We start from the raw sequence: 13141 nt of genomic DNA on the forward strand, positions 1-13141 counted from the left end.
TTTCGAGTAGGAGGCTACATGGGAGATCGAGACTGAGATGAGGAGTAGATACCCAGAGCTTTTCGGTAATTTTTAAATTTTGAGAACGAAATTCAATTTAAGGTCTACGAATTCGAATGACGTAACCTAAATGCATGCAAATCTAGGATTTTATTAAAATGCCTGAGTAATTTTTTTAATTCATCAAATATGATTTGGACATGATTATATGCTTTTATTCCATGAGTTACTATATTTCATATATACGAGTTTTTAGTCGTATTTCACGCGCGAACGAGGAACGGAGACCGGGACAGTTAAGGAAAATGTTTTATTTAAATAATTACCTTCAATTATTTAATATATGGTGTATTTAATTAGAATTTTTGAAAATGAGCCTTTTAAATATAATATTACGCATTGAGCCATATTCTAAATCGGTAGGCAATTTTTAGCTAGGCGGAGAACGTTTTGAGAGTTCGGGTAATATTTTCGAAAACGTACTGAAATGAAATATTTTAGGTACGTGTCATTGGTCCTAATTGACTTGTTATTGGGATTTTGGGCCTAGATCCGTACACTTAATATTTAAACCTAGGCCCATTATCCTAATTAATTATTATGCAAAATTTTCATTCCCAAAACCATACCCCCACCTCCTCTCTCTCGACCGCCCAACTCTAAAAAAAGCAGCAGCTTTGGTTCTCTTTTTGCAAAAACATTTCAGTAGAAGCTTGTCCCGTCTCTTCGGTGCTCGTCCCTGGCTTCGTCGGTTTGAATTTTTGAGTGTTTTTATATTAGGGCACACCCGATTTGTAACGTACCGTACTTTTGACCGCTTAAAATTTGCGGAAAAATAAAAATTTTCTTAAATACCAATAAACTTTCAAACTGTGATCATAAATGAACTGTCCAACCAAAAGTATTTGCAAAAGAGTGAACACAATTAAAGTTGCTAAGGAAACATATTTGTTTAAACATTGTAATCAAAACGTGAAATCAGAGTATTTTGATCACTTCATAAAAAGAAACTTAAAATATGACGGTCCTCGGATTTAGCCTCCCGCTCAGTCCAAGCCATCTCACTGGTCCTCACCTCTCGTCTCATCAAACTCATCATCACCTGCATCGATCAATTCTAGTGAGTCTAAAGACTCAAAATGTATAAACTGGAAGTAACGAGTACTACGTAATAAAATCACATGCAACTTTGAGATAGAGCGTACATAATTTGAATTTGAACATGCATACATAAGATTGAACATCAACACAAAACGTTTCGTAAACATGCTTGATTCATACATACTTGAGCATACATAACATCATTTTGCGTAGAGGTGTATTTCAAAGCAAGTGACCCATACATAAATACGTCTGATCAGACTAAACCACAGTACCGGGCTAACAAGGAAGATCCACTGCCACATACATGAGATCCCCGTTCATAATTTAACGGGTGGATCGGTCCTTGATCATACTTTATCGCTTTCCAATCCTGATCTAAACCCGTACATAATTTAACGGGGTGGATTGGTCCCTGGTCATACTTTACCGCTTTCCAATCCCATACATAATTTGGTCACAAGACATTTAGAATACCTCAAAAACTTAAAATATTTTCTTTTGCACGTCGAACATACTTACTTGGCGTTGAGGGATTCGTTGGATCTCGTTTGGGGTCACTGCTGCACATACTAACATGAGTTCCAATTCTTATCTTGCATATCTTAGACGTATAGTCATGCTCTCACCCAAAAATGACAAATTTCTTTATGACATTCTAAATCTCTTGGGACTCGACCTCGTTTAATCATCGTACTAAATCATAACATCAAACCCCAAAACAATCACTAAAAGAAAGGAAAAAAAAAATTTATAACGGACACGGACCCCGTATAAGGTTCCGTGTTGGGGTCCGTGTAGGTGCTGGAGAAGCGAATTTTGAAGAAAAAAGTGCACAGACCCCGTTCCAGGGTCCGTCTACAGGTCCGTGCAGGTGCTGGAATCGCGAACCAACGAAGAAACACTACACTTAAGGCTTATTCCTCCTAACTTGATCATACGGACCATGAACCAATGCCTCGAGACCCATCCTAGGATGCTATGACACTTATTCAAACTCAAAAAAACTCCCCAAAACACTACGCATCACAAACAGCGCAACCAAATCCGTGAACACGACCTTTGACACCAAAACAATTCCTACGACTTCTAATTCAACCAAGTGTCTAAACGAAACAACAACATCATCCCAAAATCATTCTCGATATACTTAAATGCGGCAGCGATCACCCGTCGATCCCCAACGAAGCCTGCAATGATAAAACTCAAGAACACATCAAGAATGCATTTTCAGAAAAACGCAGTTCGAGCAGTCTAACGAAAACGATCATAACTCACTCATTTATTATCCAAATATTTAGAATTTACTATCAAATCGAAGGTATCAAAAAGTCTACGTGGTTACGTGTTGAAAGTTTTTCCATAAAATCGACCGGAAAGTCGCAATAATTAAAATGACAACAAATTTCGAGTTTTCAGATCTAAAATCGTTTCAAAACCGATCCAACAAATTTTTGCTCAGACGTTTTACAACATACATGGAATTTAACGCATAATAAACATAAAAACAATTACTATGACAAGATTGATGCATAAACGAAAGAATATACATTCCTTTTGATGTTTAAAACTCACGATACGGCGATACCGAAGAGGAAACGGAGCGAGGCTTGATCCATGACGAACGTGGCACTATTTTTCTTGCAATAAAATCCACGAAAACTGCTGGCAAATGAAGGGAAGAGGCGGCTGCTCTTTCTTTTAGAACCCTAGGTTTTGCTCTGAAGAATAAAAAAAATTCTGAATTGAAATATGTGTGTGTGTGTTGCACAGTTTTGATTGTGCGAAAAGTGTGGGTGTGTGTGCATGAGTTTTAAGTTTAATTAGGGAACTAAATGGCTTAATTATACCATTAACATCATTAATTAAAAATGCTAATTAAAAATGTTAATTTTCACTACTAATCCAAGTCCCCTAAGTTAAAATAAAAATGCACACTTGCTAAGCCTTAAATGTTTTAAAATCCTAAAATCATTAAATAAATAAATTAGGCTTTCAAAATACTAAAAACTTATAAATCATTTAAAATGCCCTATTGTGGGGACCCGGACGCTAATCATCTTCTTAATCGTCAATTGGGACTAATATAATCAATTGTAATAAATAGGGTCTAAATTTTTTTTTTTTTAATATGCGGAAGGTAATGGAATCATTCTATTATACAAACCAGTATAAAAATACAAATCTTTTGCAACATGTAACTAGTTCAAACTAAGGTTCAACTACTACAATCAAGTAATGAAACCTATCTACATTCAAGTCCGGAATCACCACTATAATCTCGATCTCTCAACATCATCTTGACCCTGATCCTGTCCCACCTGTTGTCATGCACACATACAAACAAGACAACAGCCGGATAACTCCGGAGAGAATTATATTCCCAGTATAAACAATGTATCATGCAATCATATCAACACATATATAAAAGCACAAATAAACATTAAAACATGTATTCAAACTGATTACATGAATCAATATCAAACTGTAAATAAAATATGAATCGTAATCTACGAAACATAATCACTGCAAGTCTATACATCAAACTCTAAACTCATTATCTCTGACTCGACTCATTTCTAATATAATCTAGGGATCCCGATCTAAGTTAGACTTGGGCATGCTATATCGAATGTCTACAATAGAAGTCGATCTACATCTAAGCTCATCGATATACCACAAGTCTAGGGTCTTCGCTGTTCTATCAAAGACTTGGCGGTTCTGCCCTAGCTAGGCTGATCTGTCCTAGACTCCGAACTCTGGCTCTGCTATAATTCAATAGACTAAACATATCAATTTGATAATTTGAAAATATCAATGCAATGAAATAAAGTATGTGATTTTGGGAAACTCAAGTCGAACCTAACTCAAGTTGTGCAATCCCAAATCAACATTTATTTATACCTTTATCTTCTCGGTCTGACGAAGTCGAAGTCTCGAATCCAAATCTGTCCATACCCAAATCAGGAAATGACAATATCAAATATACTGTATCAATGTATAATTCAATTCAAGACCTGTTCTGATCAATACTCAAATCAACATACAATCTGATCAATGTCAATGATATAACAATGAAATCTTAATCAGTATCAAATACAATCTGAATAACCTCGTCAATCTGAACATCACAGATATAATACCACAACTCATAATCGATATCAGTACTAATCATAGCCTTCAATAATAACAGATCGTGACACCAAATCTGTACAATTATACGATGTATACTATATCAAAAACACCATATATATTTCCTATTTAGTTCTGACAATATCATAATTTCAAATCGAGTCTAAACGTAACAAAACTTACGTCCAGTTGTAGCTGTCGTCGCTATGAACTCAGTATTGTACTCAGATTCAAGTTCGGACAGACGGATATCAAAATCTTCCATCACAAATCAAAATATTTCCTCAGAGCCTTTTTCTTGATTTTTTGCTGAAAATCTCGTTTGCATATATATATATATATATATACACGGTGCATGATGAAGACAAATGGCTTGTTTTCGTTTTGCATGCCGCGCGCATATGCACGCCCAAGCCCCGACATATGCGTCGAAAGTTCTGTCCAGATGTTCAACTGAACATCTCCTTGGCAACTCGCGCATATGCGCGCCTCTCCTCGGCGAATATGCGCAAGGTCCTTTGAAAATTATCCTAGGCTACTGGACACCTCGCGCATATGCGCGCCCTCACGCCGCGCATATGCGTGGGGTCTTCTGCCCAATTCGCGCATGTGTGCGCACTAGGTCGCGCACGTGCGCGAATGGCACCTCCCTCGCACATATTTCGCGTCTTTTCTCGTCTTTTCCGGTCTAATACTTTCCGTCTATAGTCATATCAATTCATCCATAATTTATTGCAGATTAATTCCAGATTACAGTAATCAAATTCTCGGGCATTACATTTCTCCCCCCCTAAAATCTGATTTCGTCCCCGAAATCATAGGCAATAAATTCAGATATATCAGAAGAAATGTATAACAGAGTTGAAATCAGAAAACTCATCTCAATGAATCCATTCTGAATCAATCTCATATCAAATTCTATCTTCCAAGTATAATGTCATAATACCCCTCGAAATAACTCTGACAGAATCAATTTCGTAACATTGGTTATACAACTTCCGTATATACCAATCAACACCATCAGCTGTTATCAAACCTGTTTGTCTCATTCAAGGATATATTCAATCTTAAACCCCAAATACCACGATCATCATCTGATGTTGGCATTTCCAGTCTATTTATGTTGAGCTATCTTCATTTGTTTCTGAATTAGTTTCATTTTCTGTATCAGATTTTTGCTCCTATCAAATTCAATCCAAAGTATCACCGCAATATCATTCCCATACGAAGAAAATCTGCAGTACTCGCTGTACAATGTCTCGTCTGCAGCTATCTCCTTACTCACCGCAATATCATTCCCATACATCATGTCACCTAATGCTAACATCCAGCACTACAGCTCCATAAATATCTTCCAATATCTGTATAGTCTGCTCTGGATATCTATCAGTCTATGCATAATATGTGGAAAAGCTCAGGATATTTTCTGCCACAAGCACAAAATCAATAAAAATCATAATTGGTATAGTCTACTTTAACATTCTGTTCAATCTACTTTAACATTCTGTTCAATTTGACCATTTCTCTGACATTGGTCTTCATCATCTGGTCATGTTTGTACGTCATCTTGTACAAACTAATATAGATATATATATATAGATTGAACAATTTGTCAATCACAATCATATCATATCACAATCTTGAAAGTATTGCAGTGGTTTCACTACGAAATTCATAGAAATGTACTCCCCATTTCTATTCAAGATTAAACAATTATGTAATAGATCTTCTGATTTCTATCTTTCTGTCTTCATCTGTTGGCGATTCAGATATATCAATACAAATTCTGCCACACTGATTTAATCTATTTATATCAAAACTGTCTGTTCAAATTACTATATACTCTCTGTTACCAGAATAAACAATGCATTCACTACTGTGCGCTTCTGACCTTATCTGTCATTTCAGATTCGAAATATTCGGCACAACCAGTCAATTAATTATATAAAATAAGATATTACCTACCTGGTATTCTGATTGACACTCTGTTCTGACTATCAACATCAAGTTCTGAACATTCTGATCACATTCTGAACTGCTGTAATTCTCGAATTCAGCTCTGATTCGGTTTGAACTGTATATAATCCCAATTGCTCACAATAATCTGTATCAAACACTGATTCAGAACAATAACAATATCGGATCAGATCTGAAACATCGGTCATCAATACTGATCTAGTAAACTCATATAATTGCAATTTCTGGCAATACTGTCGATTCTGACTAACTGATTACATCTTCACATTACCCAGATTAACAGCTATATTATCTTCGAATGTAATATCCCCCAAACAATATAATCTGTCTCAAATACTGTTTTAGAACAATAAAATTACTCAAGCAATTCAAAACAACAGTTATATAAGATAGTCTACTTATAACGCCCCAGATTCGACGACTGTTCTCACTGTACCAAGACGTGTCTTTCCAGCATGCTTATGTCCTCACTCACACGCACCCTGGGAAACTTTCCAGGAGGTCACCCATCCCAAATTGCCCCAAGTCAAGCACGCTTAACTTTAGAGTTCTTATGTGATGAGCTACCGAAAAGAAGATGCACCTTCGTGGTATGAGTAGTACATATCAAATCTTTTTAAGCCATCTTCAAATGTACAGTCCATTACATTGAACAGTCTCGGAATCCCTCTCCTTCCAGTGTAATATCGGTTCATCCATGTTCCCTCCGCCTAGAAGCCTGCCAGGAGCCGCTTATTGTCCGTGCAACCTCATGGCACCGGCGATCACCCCCCGCCCTCTTCGGCCCCGGACCTCACATGCCCACCAGCTTCCGCTTGGTTCGTCCCCGAACCACATCGTACTTGGATAGATCGGCTCTGATACCAACTATAACGCCCCAAATTCGACGACTGTCCTCACTGTACCAAGACGTGTCTTTCCAGCGTGCTTATGTCCTCATTCACACGCACCCTGAGAAACTTTCCAGGAGGTCAACCATCCCAAAATTGCCCTAACTCAAGCACACTTAACTTTAGAGTTCTTATGTGATGAGCTACCGAAAAGAAGATGCACCTTCGTGGTATGAGTAGTACATATCAAATCTTTTTAAGCCATCTTCAACTGTACAGTCCATTACATTGAACAGTCTCGGAATCCCTCTCCTTCCGGTGTAAGATCGGTTCATCCATGTTCCCTCCGCCTAGAATCCTGCCAGGAGCCGCTCATTGTCCGTGCAACCTCATGGCACCGGCGATCACGCCCCGCCCTCTTCGGCCCCGGACCTCACACTACTAAACTCAGACAACAACGAATTTCTGACATTTTAGACATTTATGACATCTTTGAAATTTCTAATAATTCTGATATCAGTGTCGTTCTCAATCACTGATCACTGTCTTAACTATACTAATTTCATTCGGTATACTATCTTCAGATATCACCTACTCTGAATACAATCTCTGAACACAAGATTCATCAATCTATAGATAGAACTGAAGCATTTCCAAGAGAAGCACTAAATCAGATGTAACTCCTGGCCAATACTCTTCTACTGATCTTTCATTTCTTTCAATTTACTCTGTATCATGCTGTACATTCAATGTCATTCTGTACTAAATTCTAAAACAAAACAGTACCTTATCTCAATTCAATTCTGAAGTCTTTCTTTCAAAACAGCGGCAAATTCGAAATCTCATCTGAAAAAGATCAACAATTCGTACATCATTGGCAAATCTGCCAATGCTTGACTTAATTTCAGTACATCTACTGAATACATAAGAATGCCATCAAATCCTTTCTGTAACTATTGAGTCATAAATAATACACATATCAAAGGAATTCTGGATCTAGAATCCTTACCATGAAATCTTTACTTATCAGCCATATCTGGTCTGAATCTTATACTCTCCTAAAAGGAGTTTACAATAGTTCTGTACTTGGTCAGTATATTAATCGCAATATTAGACAACACCAGTACCTCACAATCTAACTCAATCTCATTCTCATCTTACTGTAGTATACGATATTTCACAGAAATCTCTGATATCAACTTTCTCCCCAACGGATAAAATAATACACAGTAAATACAGACTCAACAGGTACAATATATATCAATGCGACTCAGTCAAAGATAATCGTATGGAATGCCTTAATATATCTCATTACATATGCAACATAATCATAAAAAAAACAGTACCTGCCACTATGTCATCACGGGTGTCCTGGGTCTGTCTCTTGGTCCTTACAACCAAATGATTGTGCTCCATGAGATCTCCGAGAGCCTTTCTGTGGACAAACTCTAGCAAAATGTCCTCGCTGTTTACAGAAATTGCATCTACTAGTCACTCCATGACATTGCTCCGTGGGATGTCTCCCTCCGCAAGTTCTGCAATGAATTCCAGTATAACTCGGGCTAGAACCGTTGGAGCTAGATGAACCGCTCCCTAACTTCTTGAACCGCTTCTTTTGAACTTTCAACTGCTCTTTCTTTCCACCAATAGTGCTGCCAATCTCAATTCTGGAAGGCAGTTGTTGTGATGTCGATGTTGGAAAAACATATGAAGCTTCCTTTTGTCTCATCAGAACGGTTTCTGCTCTTCTGGATCAGTTCAGAGTATCAGCAAAGTTACTCGGTTGTTTTACATTCACCAAGGTACGAATTTCCGGATTCAATCTCTGGATAAATTGATCAAATACAGCTGCATCATTCTTAGCCACTTGAGGGGCAAAACGTAGCAAAGTGAAAAACTGGGCCAAATACTCATCAATGTTTAGCTGACCCTGTCTCAGACTTGCAAACTCTGCACTTTTATCCTTTCTGTATGCTAAAGGTATAAATCTTTGATAAAATTCAACTTTAGAAATTTTCCATGTAATCACTGAACCACGATGTGCTTTGGCTTCCCTGGTTACCAGCCACCAACTCTTAGCGACTTCCCGCAGTTGGTTTCCAACCAGTTTAACTCTACAATCATCTGTAAAACCAAGAAATTCAAACAGCATTTCTATGTCATCTAGCCAATTCTCACAATCGTCTGGTGCCTCAATACCCCTCAAAATCGGCGGTTGAAATGACTGAAACCTCATCATCTGTGTTTCCATCAGAGTTTCTGACACATCCATCTGATCAGTTGAAGTACTACCTCTTTCTGGAATTCCTCTAGGAGGAATATCTAATAATCACAAGAGTTATCAATCACACGAGACAAGTCTGCCTCAGTCCCTTTCTGATAAGCTTACCTCTGATCAAGAATCGGTTCTGATTCATTTTTAAACAATACATATTACCAATCAAAATAAGATAAATCACGTAACATGTATGTTAAAGCAGTAAAACATAATAGATTGCTATGATGCAAAAGCAAGGAAGAAAACACAATCTACCCCGCTCACTGGCTCCTATCTCAGTCTCAAGAACCTACAGTTCTAGACCTAATGCTCTGATACCACCTGTTGTGGGGACCCGGACGCTAATCATCTTCTTAATCATCAATTGGGACTAATATAATCAATCGTAATAAAGAGGGCCTAATTTTTTTTTTAATATGCGGAAGGTAATGGAATAATTCTATTATACAAACCAGTATAAAAATACAAATCTTGTACAACATGTATCTAGTTCAAACTAAGGTTCAACTACTACAATCAAGTAATGAAACCTATCTACATCCAAGTACAGAATCACCACTCTAATCTCGATCTCTCAACATCATCTTGACCCTGATCCTGTCTCACCTGTTGTCATGCACACATACAAACAAGACAACAGCCGGATAACTCCGGTGAGAATTATATTCCTAGTATAAACAATGTATCATGCAATCATATCAACACATATATAAAAGCACAAATAAACATTAAAACATGTATTCAAACTGATTACAAGAATCAATATCAAACTGTAAATAAAATATGAATCGTAATCTACGAAACATAATCACTGCAAGTCTGTACATCAAACTCTAAACGCATTATCTCAGACTCGACTAATTTCTAATCTGATCTAGGGATCCCGATCTAAGTTAGAATTGGGCATGCTATATCGAATGTCTACAATAGAAGTCGATCTACATCTAAGCTCATCGATATACCACAAGTCTAGGGTCTTCCCTGTTCTGTCAAAGACTTGGCGGTTCTGCCCTAGCTAGGCTGATCTGTCCTAGACTCCAAACTCTGGCTCTGCTATAATTCAATAGACTAAGCATATCAATTTGATAATTTGCAAATATCAATGCAATGAAATAAAATATGTGATTTTGGGAAACTCAAGTCGAACCTAACTCAAGTTGTGCAATCCCGAATCAACATTTATTTATACCTTTATCTTCTCGGTCTGACGAAGTCGAAGTCTCGAATCCAAATCTGTCCATACCCAAATCTGGCAATGACAATATCAAATATACTGTATCAATGTATAATTCAATTCAAGACATGTTCTGATCAATACTCAAATCAACATACAATCTGATCAATGTCAATGATATAACAATGAAATCTCAATCAGTATCAAATCTGATCAAATGTCAATCAGCTGATGTTTCGACGCCATAAAAATACAATCTGAATAACCTCGTCAATCTGAACATCACCGATATAATACCACAACTCATAATCGATATCGGTACTAATCATAACCTTCAATAATAACAGATCGTGATACCAAATCTGTACAATCTCAGTCATATTACTTCAGAAAATCATAACAATTACATACACAATCTGTTCTTCGATCTGACTTCAATTATACGATGTATACTATATCAGAAACACCATATCTTTCCAATTCAATTTTTACAATATCATAATTTCAAATCGAGTCTAAACGTAACAAAACTGTAATGACCCGATTTAATTATATGTTATTTGGCGATAATTAAGATTAATTATTTTAAATTGAGGAATTTAAAATAATTAAGCCAAATAATAAAATTGTGTGTTTATACATATTTAAATTTTATAGCACACAAGAGTTGAAATAAAATAGACCGGGTCAAGTTTCGAACCTAAAAGAATAAAAGATAAACTCACATATATAATATATATATATATATATATATATTAATATAAGATAATCATCATCATCATCACCGATTTTCACCTTCTTTGCCGTAACTTTTGTTCAAAAGCTTCAAAACCATTTTCGCCACTTTGACCGTCGATTGTGGACGCACCGGTCGCCGAAAAATTAAAGTAAATATATGGTTGGAAAGCTCTTGATGAGAGCTACGTTGTGATACCCATATTGAAGTGTTTCTCGACATTTTTTAAAAACTCGTCGGAAACCCGTCGCCCGTTTCTTCGTTAAATCGTTGTCGTACATCGCCAGAGTTCGGAAATTGATTGAGGGCTTTTGTTCTCTGGTTCATAAGCTTCGTTTTGGTATATATATTGAGGTTTAAACTATGATTACAAAAATTGTCTAAGGATTTCTCCATTTTTTGGTTAAATTTGATATCAATATTGATATTGGTTATATTTTTGGATGTAGGTTCAAACTTTGAATTGATTCGACGTATTGAACAAATTTCAGAATATTTTACAAGAGATTTTTGAATTAGTGAGATGAATAAATCGAGTATCAGCTAGTTCGATGTTTTGCGACTAATTAAAATAGAAATAATTGATTTAGGCATTTTAGTCAAATATTGGAATTTTAAGAATTTAAAATGTCTAAATAGTTGAAATTGGATTTTTAGACAATTTAAATGGTTATGAAATTGTTATATGATAATAAGACCATTTAAATTAATATTCAGGTGATTTGTCTGAGTTGGAAATTCCAGGACTTTCTTGAGGATTTAAGTTACTGGTAAATTAGTTGAGGTACGTAGAGATCACTTATTTTTCACGATGTCTGACAGAGGCATCTGATGATCCTGTGTATGATTTATTTGCTATTTGTTGATTTATGTGATATTATATGCTGACTCGCATATTATCAGTTGGTAAATGATGTGCAAAATAAAATAAAATATTTCTTTGGTTCACACACATTTTATTTTCGTTAGACACATCAATACCACTGAACATATCATATTGAGCCTATCTGTTATTGAGATCCAGTTATATTTCGGTTGAGATCCGTTATAAATGTATGATGTGTTATGGTGTTCTGGAGATGTTTGGCTACCTTGATTCGGTCCGGCTTAGGTAGTTGCTGGCTTCGAGGCTGGGCCATATCACAGGCACGGTCCGCTGCCTTCGTGGACCAGCTCGAACATATATGTATGATTGTTGATATCGATCATTTGACTCCTGATATCCTGATATGTTGCACCTATTCATGCATTGCATACATGCATGGCATCATTGCATTTCTATGTCATATATCGTGGTTTCTTGATGTCTCGTACTGGGGTTACTGACCCCCGAGAGGGGGCTGTCGTGTCTTTTGTGTGTGGACATGACAGGTGGTACAGGTGGTTCGACCTCAGGCACTCGAGAGGAAGCCTCGGGAAGTACCAGAGCTCCATGAGAGTAGGCTCAGTTGTATTTAGGTACTGCGTGGTGTTGCTGTCTCCCAGATAATATATGTATATATTTGGAGGATTGTATTATGGTATTATCGAGCCTTGTCGGCTCTATGATATTTTGATTTGTATATGTCATGATCGTGTCTGGCTGGCACGTGTGTATGCTGTTGTGTTTATTGAGGGCGGCACATGTTGTTTATTTTGAGTATTTGATTTTCTGGTATGTCCTATTTACAGGAGGGTCATGCCGAAATTTTATAGGCCCAAACGCAAATTTTTAACTCACTTTTCCGCTGTCTACTGAATAATCATGATTGCATGCTAATAAATCGTTATTAGGATAACGGGCCCTCACAAAAACTTACGTCCAGTTGTAGCTGTCATCGCTATGTACTCGGTACTGTACTCAGATTCAAGTTCGGACGGACGGATCTCAAAATCTTCCATCACAAATCAAAATCATTCCTCGGAGCCTTTTT

General features: G+C 36.8%; 1 protein-coding gene across 1 annotated transcript; it reads right to left on the reverse strand.

Moving 5' to 3' along the window:
* Positions 1-8793: 8793 nt before the first annotated feature.
* Positions 8794-9192, reverse strand: LOC140820639 (uncharacterized). Its single transcript, XM_073180938.1, has one exon. It carries the CDS (start codon positions 9190-9192, stop codon positions 8794-8796), a length of 399 nt encoding a protein of 132 aa, XP_073037039.1.
* Positions 9193-13141: the final 3949 nt, after the last annotated feature.

This window comes from Primulina eburnea, unplaced genomic scaffold, assembly GCF_022965805.1.
Source record: "Primulina eburnea isolate SZY01 unplaced genomic scaffold, ASM2296580v1 ctg128_ERROPOS700000, whole genome shotgun sequence".
NCBI lineage: Eukaryota > Viridiplantae > Streptophyta > Magnoliopsida > Lamiales > Gesneriaceae > Primulina > Primulina eburnea.

Excerpts from the sequence above, each read along its gene's own strand:
- LOC140820639 (XM_073180938.1), bottom strand. The coding sequence starts at position 9,192 with ATGCTGTTTGAATTTCTTGGTTTTACAGATGATTGTAGAGTTAAACTG.